Source organism: Heptranchias perlo, chromosome 7 (assembly GCF_035084215.1).
Source record: "Heptranchias perlo isolate sHepPer1 chromosome 7, sHepPer1.hap1, whole genome shotgun sequence".
NCBI lineage: Eukaryota > Metazoa > Chordata > Chondrichthyes > Hexanchiformes > Hexanchidae > Heptranchias > Heptranchias perlo.
The window spans coordinates 4,850,194-4,870,165 of record NC_090331.1 but is presented as its reverse complement, the minus strand read 5'-3'; the positions used below and the strand labels follow the sequence as shown (position 1 = coordinate 4,870,165).

General features: G+C 44.3%; 1 protein-coding gene across 3 annotated transcripts in view; it reads right to left on the bottom strand.

Annotated features, from left to right (window-relative positions):
- abcb6a (ATP binding cassette subfamily B member 6 (LAN blood group) a) overlaps positions 1-19,972 on the bottom strand; it is a 183,288-nt gene that overhangs the window by 122,596 nt on the left and 40,720 nt on the right. For all 3 annotated transcript variants that reach the window (XM_067986965.1, XM_067986966.1, XM_067986967.1), the window contains exons 7-9: positions 10,729-10,850; positions 4,320-4,429; positions 1,627-1,692 (exon numbers count right to left, since the gene is read on the bottom strand). In XM_067986965.1, the coding sequence (XP_067843066.1) occupies positions 1,627-1,692; positions 4,320-4,429; positions 10,729-10,850 (298 nt within the window). The remainder of the gene's footprint in view (positions 1-1,626; positions 1,693-4,319; positions 4,430-10,728; positions 10,851-19,972) is intronic.

Here is a 19,972-nt window from a genome sequence, read left to right as displayed (position 1 = left end):
TGGAGGGAGGTGTACAGTGGTGTTCCTCAGTGGTCGGTGCTGGGACCACTGCTTTTCTTAATATGTATTAATAACTTGGACTTGGGTGTACAGGGCACAATTTCAAAATTTGCAGATGACAAAACTTGGAAGGGTAGTAAACAGTGAGGAGCATAATGATAGACTTCAAGAGGATATGGACAGGCTGGTGGCATGGGCGGGCACGTGGCAGATGAAATTTAATGCAGAAAAATGCGAAGTAATACATTTCGGTAGGAAGAATGAGGAGAGGCAATATAAACTAGACGGCACAACTCTAAAAGGGGTACAGGAACAGAGATCTGGGAGTATATGTGCACAAATCGTTGAAGGTGGCAGGGCAGGTTGAGAAAGCAGTTAAAAAAGCATACGGGATCCTGGGCTTTATACAAGGCACAAGTCAGGAGTGTGATGGAATACTCTCCGCTTGCCTGGATGAGTGCAGCTCCAACAACACTCAAGAAGCTCAACACCATCCAGGACAAAGCAGCCCGTTTGATTGGCACCCCATCTACCACCCTAATCATTCACTCCCTTCACCACCGGTGCACCATGGCTGCAGTGTGTACCATCCACAGGATGCACTGCAGCAACTCGCCAAGGCTTCTTCGACAGCACCTCTCAAACCCACAACCTCTACCACCTAGGACAAGGGCAGCAAGCACATGGGAACAACACCACCTGCACGTTCCCCTCCAAGTCACAGACACCATACCGACTTGGAAATATATCGCCGTTCCTTCATCACCGCTGGGTCAAAATCCCGGAACTCCCTTCCTAACAGCATTGTGGGAGAACCTTCACCACATGGATTGCAGCGGTACAAGAAGGCGGCTCACCACCACCTTCTCAAGGGCAATTAGGGATGGGCAATAAATGCTGGCCTCGCCAGCGACGCCCACATCCCATGAACGAATAAAAAAAATAAATAGAGGCATAGAGTACAAAAGTATGGAAGTCTTGATGAACCTTCATAAAACACTGGTTCGGCCAGAACTGGAGTATTGTGTCCAGTTCTGGGCACCGCACTTTAGGAAAGATGTGAAGGCCTTAGAGAGGGTGCGGAAGAGATTTCCTCAAATGATTCTAGGGATGAGGGGCTTTCGTTACGTGGATAGACGGAGATGCTGGGGTTGTTCTCCTGGGAATAGAGACGGTTGCGAGGAGATTTGATAGAAGTGTTCAAAATCATGGAGTCTAGACAGAGTAGATAGAGAGAAACTGTTCCCATTTGCGGAAGGGTCAAGAACCAGAGGACATAGATTTAAGGTGATTGGCAAAAGAACCAAAGGTGACGTGAGGAAAAACTTTTTTTTATATGGAGAGTGGTTAGGATCTGGAATGCACTGAGGGGGCGGTGGAGGCAGATTCAATCATGGCCTTCAAAAGGGAACTGGATAAGTACTTGAAATGAAAAAATCTGCAGGGCTACGGGGAAAGGGCGAGGATGTAGGACTAGCTGGATTGCTCTTGCATAGAGCCGGAGCGGACTCGATGGGCCGAATGGCCTCCTTCCATGCTGTAACCTTTCTATGATTCTATATAAAAGCAGGTGAACTATTCTGTAGAGTTGTCAAGATTCTGATGTCCTTCTCCTGACGCTCTTACCTGATACTTCAGTATGGCATCATTGAAGCGGTTCACCTCGTAACCCTCAGCATTGTAATACTTCACCTGAAGGGAAAGAAAGGCAAGGTCAGTTATGTGACGCCAGTAATGCGCAAATGAGAAACATGACACTTGGGTCCTTGCCAGCAAAGAAATGGATTCAAATGCACTTTGGCTGAAGTAGTCAGATGGATCTTCAATTGGTGCACTGCCTCCCAGACAGGCTTTGCATACACAATAATTTACTGTATTCCAAAATTTCACTGTGTACGTGTCTAGGTGGAGAAAGGGGATACACAGTGGGGAAGAAAAACCGGCTTGGAGCTACATAGCACCGTATCCCACTATTGCACTGTGTCCAAGTGCTTCAAACAGTGAACTATTCTTGGAGTACAGCAACTATAATGTAGGCAAATGCGGTATGTACTTTTGCACACAAACAGCAATGAGTTGAATGACCAGTTAATCTGATTTGGTGGTGTTGGTTGAGGGGGGAAATGTTGGCCAGGATATTAGAGGGATGATTCTGCGCTCCTAGGGAGAACTACATCGGACAGAAGCACAATCATGAAAATTGGGGCTACATCTTTGTCCTGTACCACTTTTAATTCAGCTCCCCACTGGAAGCACAGGATTACCCCCTTGAGAGAGAAAAGAAATACTTGCATTTATATAGCACCTTTCATGACCTCAGGATGTCCCAAAGCGTTTTACAGCCATTGAAGTACTTTTGAAGTGTAGTCACTGTTGTAATGTAGGGAACGTGGTGACCAATTTGTGCACAGCAAGGTCCCACAAACAGCAATGTAATAATCTGTTTCATTGTTTTTGGTTGAGGGATAAATATTGGCCAGGGAGAATTCCCCTGCTCTTCTTCGAATAGTGGCTGTGGGATCTTTTTGTCCACCTGGGAGGGCAGATGGGGCCTCGGTTTAACCTCTCATCCGAAAGACGGCACCACCTCGCTCAGTACTGCACTGGGTGTCTCAACCAGGATTATGTGCTCAAGTCGCTGGAGTGGGATTATGAACCCACAACCTTCTGACTCAGAGACGAGAGTGCTGCCCATTGAGCCAAAGCTGCCAATCTATTCTTCAGTTCGTGCCATGGGATCTACTACGTCCACCTGAACCAACAGGACAGAAAGGATCTCAAAGAAACATCTGAAAGGATAATAAGAAGGCACACAGATGTGTGGAACCCGTGGAAGCTTATTCAACTTCTGTCCCTCAGAGCATTGACTGGAAGTGAATTGATCCTTTTCATTCACTTTGTACTGTACATGTGCAGGAGTTGACAGGGAGCCACTTACAAACCATGGAATACCAGACGGAAGCAAATAATTCCTTTTTACCTGATCAGTAACATTTTGAATTGAAATATGCTTTGAAGTCCATTTGATCCCAGTAGCAAAGCAGAAAGTTTCAGAGGAAAGAATCAGGAAGAGGTGGGAAATGTTAAAACCTTTGATGGCCTTCCAGAATGCTGCGAGGCACAGGATTGTAATTTGAGACCTAAAAGCACGGGTGCAGCTTTTACGTCTCATCATGTTCTGCGGCTAACAGAGCAGAAAGTGCTATGCTGTGTTAAACATGTCGCTAATTCACTTCCTTCCAGCACCAAAACAGTAATTAGATCAAAGGTAATTTAGGAGGGCCCTGATTCACTAAAGCAGCAAAAGCCACAATAGAAGACAGAGTTCATCTCAATCTTTACATTCGGATATTTTTATTAAATCATCAAATCCCGTAACATGGGAGAAGAATCAATGGCATCGCTCTCTTGGGGTTTGGAAGGAATTAGTCCACATCAGCAGTTTGCCCAAAGACTCAGTGTTATGCCAACTGCTATCTCAGCCGTGGCTCAATGGGTAATACTCTCACCTCTGAGTCAGAAGGTCGTGGTTTCAAGTCCCATTCCCGAGTCTTGAGCACATAATCTAGGCTGGCACTCCCAGTGCAGTACTGAGGGAGCGCTGCACTGTCAGAGGTGCCGTCTTTCAGATGAGACATTAAACCGAGGCCCTGTCTGCCCTCTCAGGTTGACGTAAAAGTTCCCATAGCACCATTTCAAAGAAGAGCAGGGGAGTTCTCCCTGAGTCTTGGCCAATATGTATCCCTCAACCAACATTACTAACTCATGATCTGGTCGTTATCTCATTGCTGTTTGTGGGATCTTGCTATGCCCAAATTGGCTGCCGCATTTCCCTACATTACAACAGTGACTACACTTCAAAAGTACTTCATTGGCTGTAAAGTGCTTTGGGACGTCCTGAGGTCATGAAAGGCGTGATATAAATCCAAGTCTTTCGTTCTTTTACTTTATCCCAGTGAATGAGGTGAAAGCCAAGCACTACTACCACCAGACAGGAGTGAATTAGCCAAGACTAAACTTGGCGCCAACCAGAACAAAACAAAACAAAAATCAGAACTTTAGAAAAAATAACCTCCTGCATCTCCCCATGCTCCCCCACCTTTTCCAGTAACTACTTGGCATCTAACCCCACCTCCAGCCATCACCCCCAGCAACCCCTTGGCACTTCTTTCCCCTGTCTACCAGCCCTTCCCCAGTGTGTGCCCTACTTCCACTCCCCCTCCACCCCGCACCCCCCCGGCATTCCTTCAACATCTCCCACTCCTCTCCAGTGGCTGTCCAACACCAGAAGATTAACAACCGTGCCAAATCAGCATTACCGTCTCAAAGTTGAGCAAGGAGTCGACGGCCTTGGATTTTGCTTCATTGTCCCTGGTGTTCATTTCTCTCCTGTACTTTGTTCTCCATTCAGTTATCACAATGGTTATGGCTGCAGGCCAAAGGAAGAGCAGCAATCAGCATGAAACAGTGATACTGCTTAGGTCTACAGACTCAGCAACGCCAATAGCCTTCACTTAAACCCCAGGGCCAGGAGCTCGGGTCATAACATTCAGTGTAAATCTGTGGACCCATCCCAACAAGGAATCCGACTGCGACTCTGACCCAGTGTTGTTATACAGTGTACTGAAACACTATGGAAAGGAGTTTAAGCCGTTACATTTAATTCATCCTTTCAAGTTACTCACGCTTCAGCCTCCCCTATCCTAATGTTCACCCTACAGTTAAAAAGCTCTACCCAGGCAAGTTTGAAAGGGCAGAATCGATAACTGTATTGCTGGGTGTGTAGTTCAAGTGGACATTTGTATGCAAATGTCACACATCTAATATTAAAGTTTCTTAATGTAGCACATGTGACCGTCACAGGGAAAGGAGAATTTTATCCCACCATTTTGGGCTGCATTTGAAGCCAGATCGCAAGGACGTCAATTGTGGTCTACAATCATTACTTATCTAAACTGTATCTTTGAGAAATGCAGTGATGAACAAGAGGATAAGAGTCAGGCACTCCACAGTATGAATGGCAGAACAGCGCAGTACCATCAGATTTCCCTCTGTTCTAGTACCGCTAGTACTAAGAACATCACCAAATTGTCCTCTGACCTAGTACCTTTTTTTTTTATTCGTTCACGGGATGTGGGTGTCGCTGGCGAGGCCAGCATTTATTGCCCATCCCTAATTGCCCTCGAGAAGGTGGTGGTGAGCCGCCTTCTTGAACCGCTGCAGTCCGTGTGGTGACGGTTTTCCCACAGTGCTGTTAGGAAGGGAGTTCCAGGATTTTGACCCAGCGATGGTGAAGGAACGGCGATATATTTCCAATTCGGGATGGTGTGTGACTTGGAGGGGAACGTGCAGGTGGTGTTGTGCCCATGTGCCTGCTGCTCTTGTCCTTCTAGGTGGGAGAGGTCGCGGGTTTGGGAGGTGCTGTCGAAGAAGCCTTGGCGAGTTGCTGCAGTGCATCCTGTGGATGGTATACACTGCAGCCAGAGTGCGCCGGTGGTGAAGGGAGTGAATGTTTAGGGTGGTGGATGGGGTGCCAATCAAGCGGGCTGCTTTATCTTGGATGTTGTCGAGCTTCTTGAGTGTTGTTGGAGCTGCACTCATCCACTAATGTAAGGAGTCTTACAACACCAGGTTATAGTACAACAGTTTTATTTGAATTTGATGTGTGATTTCAAATAAAACTGTTGGACTATAACCTGGTGTTGTAAGACTCCTTACATTTGTCCACCCCAGTCCATCACCGGCATCTCCACATCATGACTAGTACCACTACCATTAGGAGCATCACTGGGCTGTCCCCTGTTCTAGTACAACAAGTATTAAGAGCATCACCAGGCTGTCCTCTGTTCTAGTATCCCTAGTATTAAGACCATCCTCAGGATGTCCCCTGTTCTAGTACCACTAGTGTTAGAAGCATCACTGGGCTGTCCCCTGTTCTTGTACCACTAGTGTTAGAAGCATCACTGGGCTGTCTCCTGTTCTAGTACCGCTAGTATTAAGAGCATCAACGGGCTATCCTCTGTTCTTGTACCACTAGTGTTAGAAGCATCACTGGGCTGTCTCCTGTTCTAGTACCGCTAGTATTAAGAGCATCAACGGGCTATCCTCTGTTCTTGTACCACTAGTGTTAGAAGCATTACTGGGCTGTCCCTTTTCTGAGCTTGTCCAGTACATGGTTTAAGTCTCCTCATTCGCCCCTTTCAGTATTTTCTCTCGGTTTCTTTGTTACTCATTCCCTGATACTTTCTTACTGTTTCTTTCTTGTTCTATTTTTTCCTTCCCACTTCCCATGCAACCAGGTAGAAGCCGAGTTGGGCGAGTCAAAAGCTCTCCCACGCACACAAAAATGGAGGCCCGGAGCCTCCTTGAAAGATTTTAATCACCAACCTGCCTCCTGGGAGCTGAAATGGTTGTGATTTTGAATGTTCCCCCACCCCCCCCGCCCTGCCCCCAATCCACCCATTTTTCAACGTAAAAATCGTGCCCCATATCCCTCAATACCTTTGGTTAACAAAAATCTATCAATCTCAGATTTAAAATTAACAATTGAGCGAACATCAACTGCCATTTGAAGAGAGTTCCAAACTTCTACCACCCTTTGTGTGTAGAAGGGTTTCCTAACTTCACCCCTGAAAGTCCTGACTCTAATTTTTAGGCTGTACCCCCTAGTCCTAGACTTCCCAACCAGCGGAAATAGTTTCTCTCTATCTACCTTATCAGTTCCCCTTATTATCTTGAAAACATCGATCAAATCATCCCTTAATCTTCTAACTTCCAGAGAATACAACCCTAGATTGTGTAATCTCGCCTCATAATTTAACCCTTGGAGTCCAGATATCATTCTAGTAAATCTACTCTGCACTCCCTCAAAGGCCAATATATCCTTCCCAAGGTGCGGTGCCCAGAACTGAACACAGTACTCCAGATGTGGTCTAACCAGGGCTTTGTATAGCTGTAGCATAACTTCTACCCCCTTGTATTCTAGTCTTCTAGATATAAAGGCCAGCATTCCATTACCCTTTTTGATTATTTTCTGCATCTGTTCATGACATTTTAATGATCTATGTACATGGACCCCTAAATCTCTTTGGACCTCCACTGTTTTGAGATTTTCACCATTTAGAAAGTACTCTGATCTTTCCTTTTTAGGTTCAAAGTGGATGACCTCACATTTGCCTACATTGAAAGAAATCCATTTGCCACAGTTTTGCCCATTCACGTAATCTATTAATTACAGTGTAGAGGGGGGCTATGAGCTTGTCCCCTAACTTCAGAGGAATAAGTTATGAGGAAAGGCTGAAAAAAATTGGACTCTTTATTCTCAAAGGAAGGCAAATGAGAGGAAATCTTACCGAGCTATATAAGTGGTTGATCTGGAGCAATATTTCAAGTTAAATCAAGACAAGGAGACATGGGTAAAAGGCAAATTGAGAGATAATTTCAGGAAACACTTCTTCACACGAAAACTGATTAATTCCTAGAATGGTCTCCGGGCAAAGCAGTGGAGGCAAACACTAATTATTTGAGGCAGTTGGAGACGGTAATGGGGGATCATCAGCTCCTATTGAAGGATGAGCGAGACAGGCTGACTGGCCTCCCTCAATGGTACTTATCTTGGTGCTCCTGTGATGGAAAGCAGAACTCACACAGCCTTCCAAGTCACAGAAATCCCTCTACATTCATTACAGTGCTGCACTAGGAGGAGGGAGTCATGCTAATGGTGCATAAAGAAGGTTCCTGTGATACTAGAAAGGCTGGTAAAACTCTCAGCATCAGTTCATTTCTGTCCAGTAGCGAAGCATAGGAGGAAGCCAATCCAACCATGGGAAACAGAGCAGGATCAGATCTTAGACGTAGGGATCAAACACAGCCATCAACAGGTCCAATTCCCATTTTCCTCTTATAGGGTCTGCACAGGAGAAAACCATAGATGTTCAGAATGGGCACTCGTCTTCCTGGGGTCCAGGATTCTTAGTGTTCAGACCATGGCTATTGGCAACCCTAAAACTTGGTGCTCAATCAGCAATCTAATTGGGCACAAGGATGAGTGAGAAATCAAAAAAAAATCCCATTAATGCACTAGGAGGCCCCTTCTGAGATTAGGATTCAGGCACATTGTTGGGTAGAGTGGGAGCAGCTTTACTTTTCACCCACTCTGGGAGTGCTTAATGCTAATACTGAGTACCAAAAGCGGAAAAGTGCTTCTTTAATCAGTATTGCTATCTTTCAACATGCCAAGTAAAATTTTAAAAATCACCAAAAGAATATTAAACCAATGGTAGGAATGAGAAAAAGGTCTTCTGTCCATCAAAAGAAAGATTTTCTGTCCATGAAAGGATTTAAACACAAGAATTTTAAATTGGAGGTGTTGGGAGACTGAGCCAATGTAGGTTATCAGGATAGAGATGATAGGTGAGTTGGACTTGGTGCAGGATAGGATACGGGCAGCAGAGTTTTGGATGAGCTAAAGTTTATGGGGGGTGGAGGATGGGAGGCCGGCCAGGAGAGCATTTGAATAGTCGAGTCTGGAGGCAACAAAAGAACGGATGAGCGTTTTAGCAGCAGATGGGCTGAGGCAGGAGTGGAGAAGGGCGATGTTACAGAGATGGAGGTTGGGTTATTCTCTTTTGCGAGTGGAGTTGATAGTGTGAGATACACGCAGTGGCAGTAAACGGCAGCCTACTGAAGCAGAGACATCTTTAGAAATCCACTGAGAAAGTGTGCTGCACGTAACACCGCATTTCTTTGCTGTCTGAGAACAACTCCATTGTTGTGGTATCATGCGACTACCAGGATGGTAGAAGGCGAACTCGATGGATCTCAGTCCTTTCTCATCGAGCAATCCCTGTGTGCCTGAGAGAGGAAGTAAGTGCCACAGGCGGTGATTTGGAAGGAGTTGGGGCAGAGGAAGACAAGGAGGAATGTTTTAGGCCATAAGAGAAAGGAGCAAGAGTAGGCCATTTGGCCCTTCGAGCCTGCCCCGTCATTTAATGAGATCATGGCTGATCTGATTTTTACCTCAACTCCACTTTCCCGCCTTTCCTGTATTTTTTTGCTGCAAGTTATTTATTTCTTTGAGATTGATTGCTGTCATTCGTCCGCAGCTCCATTATCGTTGTAACGTGGGACTACCAGGATGGTGGAAGGCTAACGAGATGGACCTCTGTCTTTTCCCATCTAGCAATTCCTACATTCTTGCGGCAAACAGAAGCTGAGTCGTGCACTCACTCATTCAGTTCTCATTTGCTACTATATACGACGTATGAAAGTGTCAGCTTCCTGCCCTCGCAATGATACTCCTGATAATCAGCCCTTTGATATCAGACATTACAAACACAGGAAAGCGTGGCCGGGCACAACCCCCTCAATTACCTACTGTCGGGAACAAGACACATTCTCTGGTTTCAGCTCTTTGTCAATAAGAGGTGAAATAGTTCTCTTTCATGTTTCCCCCATCTCAGACATTAAAGACAAATGGCCGGCCTTTCTAACAAAGGGAGTGATGTTCGATTACATGGAAAAGCCCTCGAGGTTGCTCTTTGCGCTTCATCTGAGCAGACTCTCTCCCAAGAACACAGGATTTAATTATCAGCAGAAAGCATTTATTTTTTTCGCTCTGAGGAATGACTGAGTGATGTAAGATGAGACCACTTTAAAAGCCGGAGATTCCATTGTGCTGCCGACAGACAGTCGAACACAAATCAAATCAACATCACATGACCCTCTAATGAGACAAGAACTGTGTTACCATCTACAAAGTCTTAAAGGGGCAGAGCTCTCTTCTTTTAGTATCTACACTGTCCCCATCAAACACACCCAGGCCAGGTATAGCACGTGTTAGATAGAGAGTTTTTTTTTATTCGTTCATGGGATGTGGGTGTCGCTGGCGAGGCCGGCATTTATTGCCCATCCCTAATTGCCCTTGAGAAGGTGGTGGTGAGCCGCCTTCTTGAACCGCTGCAGTCCATGTGGTGAAGGATCTCCCACAGTGCTGTTAGGAAGGGAGTTCCAGGATTTTGACCCAGCGACGATGAAGGAACGGCGATATATTTCCAAATCGGGATGGTGTGTGACTTGGAGGGGAACGTGCAGGTGGTGTTGTTCCCATGTGCCTGCTGCCCTTGTCCTTCTAGGTGGTAGAGGTTGTGGGTTTGAGAGATGCTGTCGAAGAAGCCTTGGCGAGTTGCTGCAGTGTATGCTGTGGATGGTACAGAGTAAGGCTCCCTCTACACTGTCCCATCAAACACTCCCAGGGTGGCTATAGCATATGTTGGGCCTACATAAGGAACTTGAATCTGTTTTTGCCCAACAAATGCCTCAACTCCAAATGTGGAAGGGCAGATCATCCTTCACTAATGTACATTTCCATTTTCTACAGCAGATGCCCTCACAGTCTCACTGAGTCAGACGAACAATTTAGTGCCAATTATTGCTGTAATGGGCTATGGATCAGTGTCCATTAGGAACCAGGCCTTTTCAGGTGTAAGTGTCTGATTCTGTCCCCACAGTTGTGTTGCATTAAGGCAGAGGCAGTGTTAAGATTTTGCAGGTTTTTAGCTGTTGCAGTTTCCCCTGGCTGGGAAAGGCATCATTAACCATTTAGCCACTCTCAGTCCATGTTTTAAAGTGCATGATGTTTCTTATCATGAGGATTTAAACACTAAGTCGGCAACAATTTACTCTCCAATAGTACGAAGAAGAATTTACTTATTGATTAGGACCACTTACTTAAGTACAGAGCCATGCAAACAAAGATAATGAGTCCGAACCAGGCATTGAAGTTGGAGGTGAAATAAACAATGGCGATGATGATGTCGGCAATCGTCGGGAAGATGCTGAAAACAATATAGCTGGAAAATAAAATTTATTTATCACTGAATGAAGGAAGATTACAATATACAATCTTTAACATTTTGAGTGCAGACTGTCTCACGCCATTTAAAAATTCGAGGGGCCATTTTACCGAACATATGCTTCTTTTATAGTCAAAGAGATAGCGATTTCTTAGAAGAAATAGCACAGAGTATTCCCCCCAGTCAACGGGCAATGTGAGGGACCCTCTGTGTGACAGTCTCTGAAACAGCTACATTACTGACAGCACAAGAGAGTCTTATGGGAGTGAGTCAGTGGGGGAATGCGTGCAGAATGAAAACATTTTGTTCGTTGAGGCAATGCCTGCTTTCATAGAACTCCAGTTCTACCACAGAATCACTACATACAAAGGGGCTAGATTGTGAGTTTCCAAAGCCCCTCGGGATCGGTCAATTAGCATGTCTGGATCAATCTTGCTCTCTTTCCGTCTGTCCCACACATTGCCGATTTGTTTCCGCCCTCTTCAACCACCAACCACCACCCCCCCACAACTTTTTGTTTCCTCTGATCTCTGTCCAGTTGCGATATACTCAGAGCTCTGCTCCCGAAGCACGTGTGCATGCTGCCTCTGACTCTTAAGGATCAGGAGCAGAATCAGAACAAGGATGCAAGAAGGTAGAGGTCTGGAGGAAGAAACCAGGATAGCAGGAACAACAAAAATAGTAAAATACACAGATCCACCCATCCCAATTTGGCATCTTGCAAGTATTATAAAGGGAATCAGCTCGTAACATAATTTCACTTGTGTGGTGAACAAAACTTAAAAAAAAATGTAAAACACACCACCAAAATAAGCATTTATGGAATATGGCTGTCACAGAACAGCTGTCACATTTACCTACGTAACAACAGTCACTGCACTTCAAAAGTGAAGCTGTCCGAGATGTTCTGATGTGTTAAGGCACTATGTAAATGCAAGAATTATATCAAAACTAGTTTGTATTCATGGGAACAGAAAGTGAAACAATCCCAGGTCGCAACAAACGATAATATGGAGAAAACGACGTCTACAATGTCACTCCCATCAGTGGACCCCAGGGTGCGATCCCGCTCCTAGATCCCACTCCACACACAAAAATTCCAGAATACTTCTAACGATTTCTGTCAACTCCTCTTTCCTAAGTATTGTTTCTGTGTGAATTCTAGTTCCTGTCAGGGTGTAGCCAAGTGCCTCTATTATTAAACGGTGGAAACAGATCGGCAACAGGATTTCAAACAGCGCCCTGATAACACCGCAACATTAAAAAAAACATAATTCAAGGTCAATAAAAGTTAGCTCAGACAGGCCTACCTTTAATCGCTGGGGAGAGGGTGGGAGTCTGTGATAGCTCTATCAATAGGGAATGCATACAGATACACGGAAGGAGGGGGGCTTGCAAGGATGAAGAAAGAAGTGAGGAATGGAGGAAACAGATGGACTTGCATCAGAGTCCAAGGCTCAGAAGGAAGCTATTTGGTCCATTGAGTCTGTGCCAACTCTTTGCTAATTCACTGCCCCGCCCTCTCCCCATAGCCCCGTATCTTCCTCTACTTCAAATATTTATCTAATTTCCCCTTAAAAGATGCAATGATCTCTGCCTCAGCCACCTCTTATGACAAAGCATTCCATGCTCCAACAACCCTCTGTTTAAAGAATTTTCTCCTAACCTTTCTCCTCATACTCTCAGTGACACTTTTAATTTGATGATCCCTCATCACTGACTCCCCAACCACAGAAAATAGTTTTTCCCTAATCACTAACAAAGCTTTTCCTAATTTTAAAAATGTCTTTGCAATCTCTCCTTAGCCTTCTCAGCTCTAGTGGAATCATCCTGGTGAATCTACACTAACACTGTCAATGGCTTGAATACTCTTTCTATAATGTGGCACCCAAAACTGCACACTGTACGCTAAAATGTGGACTAACCAATGTTTTGATACAAGCCTTTAGCTTAGTGGTAGCATTCCCACCTCTGAGTCCGAAGATGCAGGGTTTGATCCCTGCTCCAGACAGTCCCGCCGAGGGGAGGCCGGCGCTCCAGACAGTCCCCTATCGGATGGTTACAGCCATGGAAGGAGCGTTCACGTCACAGACTATTAATCAACTTGCGAATCCTTTCACTACTTCACTATTATCCAAGGGAATAGTACAAAGACAACAACAACCAGTGTTTTATATAAAGTCATCATTACCTCTTTACTCCTGTACTCTATACCCTATTTATAAAACCCAAAATGCTACTGGCCTTTTTTCATGGCTTTATCTTTTTTTTAATTCATTCATGGGATGTGGGCGTCGCTGGCTAGGCCAGCATTTATTGCCCATCCCTAATGCACTCACACTTTCAGATGAAAGGGCGGGGGAGTGGGATTAACTGGATTGCCTTTGCATAGAGCCGGCGCGGACTCGATGGGCCGAATGGCCACCTTCCGTGCTGTAACCTATGATTCTACAATTCTAATTCAAGTATTGGAACCCCTAGGTCTCTGTTTATCCACAATCTTCTTTTCATTGAGTGCATATTCTGATTTCTTATTTGTTCTCCCAAAATACATTAACTCAATTATCTACATTAAAATGCTTGTGCGACCTGTCTCAAAAACAAAATACTACGGATGCTGGAAATCTGAAATAAAAACAGAAAACGCTGGAGAAACTCAGCAAGTCAGGTAGCATTTGTGGAGAAAGAAACAGAGTTAACGTTTCAAGTCGAAGACCTTTCAAAGGGAGGAAGTTAAAAAGCAGGACCTCAAAAGGTAATAAACTCCAGATGACTCCCAGTGCCACACACTAGTGAGTATAGGAATAGTAGGATAAGACAGGTAAATGCGTGGCTGGAGAAATGTGTAGGAGGGAGGGCTTCAGATTCCTGCGGTATTGGGACCAGTTCTGGGGCAGGAGGGATCTGTTCAAGATGGACGGGTTGCACCTCGACAGAGCTGGGACCAATGTCTTTGCAGGGAGGTTAACTAGTGCTGTGGGGGGGGGGGGGGGGGGTTTAAACTAATTTGGTAGGGGGGTGGGAACCAGCATGAAACATTAGAGGAGAAACAAGGTGCACAGAGGTCTGGAAGGGACAAACAGCACTAGAATAAAGAACTGTTCAGAAATAGGAGGGATCAGGCAGGAGGCACACAAAGATGAGATTGGAGTGCACGTGCGTAAATGCACGTAGCGTGGTAAATAAGGTTGGTGAGCTGCAGGTTCAAGTCGCCACATGGGACTATGATATAGCGGCAATAACAGAGACCTGGCTCAAAGAAGGGGAGGATTGGGTATTAAATATTCCTGGCTACAAGGTATTCAGGGAAGTTTTGGTCCCCTTATTTAAGGAAGAATATACTTGCATTGGAGGCAGTTCAGAGAAGGTTCACTCGATTGATTCCGGGTATGGAAGGGTTTTCTTATGAGAAAAGATTGAGCAGGTAAGGCCTATACTCACTGGAGTTTAGAAGAATGAGAGGCGAGCTTATTGAAACATGTAAGATTCTGAGGAGGCTTGACAGGATAAATGCTGAGAGGATGTTTCCCCTCATCGGGGAATCTAGAATTAGGGGGCATAGTCTCAGAATAAGGGGTCGCCCATTTAAGACAGTGATGAGGAGAAATTTCTTCTCTGAGGGTTGCGAACCTTTGGAATTCTTTGCCCCAAAGAGCGGTGGAGGCTGAGTCATTGAATATATTCAAGGCTGAGTCCGACAAATTTTTGATCAGCAAGAGAGTCAAGGGATATGGGGAACAGGCGGGCCAGAATCAGTTCAGCCATGATCTCAATGAATGGCGGAGCAGGCTCGAATGGCCAAATGGCCTACTCCTGCTCCTATCTCTTATGTTCTTATGATAGGGGAGGAAAGGAAGGAGGGGGCTGGCAGTATTGATCAGAGAAACTACTGTGGCACTGGAAAGGGATGATGTAGTTGAGGGGTCAAAGACAGAATCTATTTGATTAGAGTTAAGGGACACTAGAGGAGCAATTACGCTACTGGGTGTATACTATAGGCCACAAAATAGTGGGAAGGAGATAGACGAGCAAATTTGAAGGGAAATTACAGAAAGATGCAACAACTATGGAATCACAGAATAGTTACAGTACAGAAACATAGAAAATAGGTGCAGAATTAGACCATTCGGCCCTTCGAGCCTGCTCTGCTATTCAATATAATCATGGCTGATCCTCTATCTTAATACCATATTCCCGCTCTCTCCCCATACCCCTTGATCCTTTTGTGTCTAGAAATCCATCTAGTTCCTTCTTAAATATATTCGGTGACTTGGTAGAGAATTCCACAGGTTCACCACCCTCTGAGTGAAGAAATTTCTCCTCATCTCAGTCCTAAATGTCCTACCCCGTAACCTGAGACTGTGACCCCTCGTTCTGGACCCCCAGCCAGGGGAAACATCCTCCCTGCATCCAGTCTGTCTAGCCCTGTCAGAATTTTATATGTTTCAATGAGATCCCCTCTCATTCTTCTAAACTTGAGTGAATACAGGCCGAGTCGACCCAATCTCTCCTCATACGACAGTCCTGCCATCCCAGGAATCGGTCTGGTGAACCTTCGCTGCACTCCCTCTATGGCAAGGATATCCTTTCTTGGGTAAGGAGACCAAAATTGCACACAATACTCCAGGTGTGGTCTCACCAAGGCCCTGGATAACTGCAATAAGACATCCTTGCTCCTGTACTCAAATCCTCTTGCAATGAAGGCCAACATACCATTTGCCTTCCTAACTGCTTGCTGCTCCTGCATGTTTGCTTTCAGTGACTGGTGTACAAGGATACCCAGGTCCCTTGGTACATCAACATTTCCCAATCTATCACCATTTAAATAATACTCTGCCTTTCTGTTTTTCCTTCTGAAGTGGATAACTTCACTTTATCCACATTATACTGCATCTGCCATGTATTTGCCCACTCACTCAACTTATCTAAATCGCCTTGAAGCCTCTTTACAACCTCCTCACAACTCACAATCCCACCTAGTTTTGTGTCGTCAGCAAACTTGGAAATATTACATTTGGTTCCCTCATCCAAATCATTGATATATATTGTGAATAACTGGGGCCCAATCACCGATCCCTGCGATACCCCACTAGTCACCACCTGCCACCCCGATAAAGACCCATTTATTCCTACTCTCTGTTTCCTGTCTGTTAATCAATTTTCAATCCATGCCAGTATATTACCCCCAATCCCATGTGCTTTAATTTTGCACATTAACCTCTTATGTGGGACTTTATCAAAGGCCTTCTGAAAATCCAAATAAACCACATCCACTGGTTCTCCCTTATCTATTCTACCAGTTACATCCTCAAAAAACTCCAGTAGATTTGTCAAACATGATTTCCCTTTCATAAATCCACGTTGACTTTGTCTAATCCCGCTGATATTTTCTAAGTGTCCTGTTATCACATCCTTTATAATAGACTCTAGCATTTTCCCTACAACTGATGTTAGGCTAACTGGTCTGTAGTTCCCTGTTTTCTTTCTCCCTCCTTTTTTAAATAGTGGGGTTACATTTGTCACCCTCCGATCTGCAGGAACTGTTCCATAATCTGTAGAATTTTGGAAGATGACAACCAATGCATCCACTATTTCCATGGCTACCTCTTTTAGTACTCTGAGATGCAGATTATCAGGCTCTAGGGACTTATTGGCTTTCAGTCCCATTAATTTCTCCAGCACTATTTTTTTTACTAATACTAATTTCCTTTAATTCCTCCTTCTCACTAGACTCTTGGTTCCCTAGCACTTCTGTGAAGCTATTTGTGTTCTCTTCTGTGAAGACAGAACCAAAGTATTTGTTTAATTGCTCTGCCATTTCTTCGTTCCCCATTATAAATTCTCCCATTTCTGACTGTAAGGGACCTACATTTGTCTTCACTAATCTTTTCCTTTTTACATACTTGTAAGAATTTTACAGTCCACTTTTATGTTCCTTGCAAGTTTACTTTCATACTCTATTTTCCCCCTCTTAATCAATCTCTTGGTCCTTTTTTGCTGAATTCTAAACTGCTCCCAATCCTCAGGCTTGCTACTTTTTCTGGCAACTTTATATGACTCCTCTTTGGATCTGATACTATCCTTAATTTCTTTTGTTAGCCATGGTTGGGCCACTTTTCCTTTAGTGTTTTTGCACTAGAAAGAAATGTATAATTGTTGCAATTCATGCATTCGTTCCTTAAATGTTAGCCATTGCCTATCCACGTCACGCCTTTTAATTAAGCTCCCCAATCGATCATAGCCAACTCACTCCTCAAACCTTCGTAGTTTCCTTTGTTTAAATTTAGGACCCTAGTTTCGGATTGGACCACTTCACTTTCCAGCTTAATGAAGAATTCTATCATGTTATAGTCACTCTTCCCAAAAGGACCCCGCACAACAAGATTATTAATTAACCCCTTCTCATTGCACAATGCCAAATCTAAGATAGTCTGTTCCCTGGTTGGCTCCTCAACGTACTGGTCTTAAAAAGTCATCCTAATATCATTAGGTTTAGAAGGAGGTCATTCAGCCCATCGAGCCCATGCTGGCTCGATGCAAGAGCAATCCAGCTAGTCACACACCCACGCCCTTTCCCCATAGCCCTGCAATTTTTTTTCCTTCAAGTACTTATCCAATTCCCTTTTGAAAACCACGATTGAATCTGCTTCCACCACCCCCTCAGGCAGTGCATTCCAGATCATAACCACTCGCTGTGTAAAAATGTTTTTCTTTATGTCACCTTTGGTTTTTTTCAGTTCTCTCCAATTACCTTAAATCTGTGTCCTCTGGTTCTTGCCCCTTCTGCCAATGGGAACAGCTTATCTCTATCTACTCTGTCTGACCCTTCGTGATTTTGAACACCTCTATCAAATCTCCTCTCAACCTTCTCTGCTCTCAGGAGAACAACCCCAGCTTCTCTAGTTTATCCACATAACTGAAGTCACTCATCCCTGGAACCATTCTAGTAAATCTTTTCTGCACCCTCTCTAAAGCCTTCACATCCTTCCTAAAATGCTGTGCCCAGAACTGGTGAGTGATAATGGGGGAATCAATTATCCCAATATAGACTGGAACAGTAACAGTGTAAAGGGCAAAGAGGGGGGAGGGAGTCCTGAAATGTGTACAAGAGAACTTTCTGGAATAGTGTATTTCTAGCACAACAAGGAAGGAAACAGTGCTGGATCTAGTTCTCGGGAATAAAGTGGGTCAGGTGGACCATGTTTCAGTGGGGAAGCATTTGGGGAACAGTGATCATAATATCATTAGGTTTAGAATAGTTATGGAAAAGGACATGGAACAATCAAATGTGAAAATACTAAACTGGAGGAGGGCAAATTTTAGTGTGTTAAAAAGGGATCTTGCCCAGGTGGATTGGAATAAAAAATTAGTGGCAAAACAGTAATTGAACAATGGGAGGCCTTCATGGAGGAGTTGGTTCGGGTACAGAATAGACACATTCCCACAAGGGGGAAAGGAAGGGCATCCGAAGCTAGAGCTCACTGTATGACTTAAGATATAGAGGTTAAAATGAAACAGAAAAAGGAGGCTTATGACGAATGTAAGGTTCATAATACAGTCGAGAACCAGGCTGAATACAGAAAGTACAGAGGAGATCTAAAAAAGAGAATAAGAGGGGCAAAGAGAAAGTATGAGAATAAATTAGCAGCTAACATAAAAGGGAACCCAAAAGTCTTTTATAAACAGATAAACAGTAAAAGGAAGGGTGGGACCGATTCAGGGCAAAAAAGATCTTCTTGTGGAGGCAGAGGGAAAGGCTAAGGTACTAAATGAATACTTCGCATCCGTCTTCACCAGCGAAGAGGATGCTGCCACTGTAGCAGTAAAGGAGGAAGTATTAGCGATACTGGATAGGATAAGAATAAAGAGGGGGTACTTGAAAGACTGGCAGTACTCAAATTCAAAAAGTCACCTGGACCTAGGTTACTGAGGGAAATTGCAGAGACTCTGGCCACAATCTTCCAATCCTCCTTCGATATGGGGACGGTGCCGGAGGACTGGAGGATTGCAAATGTTACACCCCTGTTCAAAAAAAGGGAGAGGGATAAACCTGGCAATTAAACACCAGTCAGCCTAACGTTGGAGGTGGGGAAACTTTTAGAGACAATAATCCAGGACAAAATTAATTGGCACTTGGAAAAGTATGGGCTAATAAATAAAAGTCAGCACAGATTTGTTAAAGGAAAATCGTGTTTGATTAACTTGATTGAGTTCTTTGATGAAATAACGAAGAGGGTTGATGACGGTAGTGCGGTTGATGTTGGATATGGACTTTCAAAAGGCATTTGCTAAAATACCACATAATAGACTTGTTAGCAAAATCAAAGCCCATGGGATTGAAGGGACAGGGGCAGCGTGGATACAAAATTGGCTAGGGGACAGAAAACAGAGAGTAGTGGTGAACAGCTGTTTTTCAGACTGTAGGGAAGTATACAGTGGTGTTCCCCAGTGGTCAATATTAGGACCACTGCTCTTTTTAATATATATTAATGACCTGGACTTGGGATAGAGGGTATAATTTCAAAATTTGCAGATGACAATGTGGAAGATAGTAACAGACTTCAGGAGGACATAGACAGACTGGTGACATGGGCAGACACATGGCAGATGAAATTTAACGCGGAGAAGTGTGAAGTGATACATTTTGGTAGGAAGAATGAGGAGAGGCAATATAAACTAAATGGTACAATTTTAAAGGGGATGCAGGAACAGAAAGACCTGGGAGTGCACATACACAAATCTTTGAAGGTGGCAGGACAAGTTGAGAAGGCTGTTAAAAAAGCATATGGGATCCTGGGCATAGAGTACAAAAGTAAGGAAGTTATGCTAAACCTTTATAAACACTAGTTAGGCCTCAGCTGGAGTATTATGTTCAATTCTGGGCACCACACTTTGAGCAGGGTGTCAATGCCTTAAATAGGATGCAGAAAAGATTTACCAGAATGGTACCAGGGATGAGGGACTTCAGATATGAGGAGAGACTGGAGAAGCTGGGGTTGTTCTTCTTAGGACAGAGGTTAAGGGGAGATTTGATAGAAGTGTTCAAAATCATGAACTGTTTTGATAGAGTAAATAAGGAGAAACTGTTTCCAGTGGCAGAAGGGTCGGTAACCAGAGGA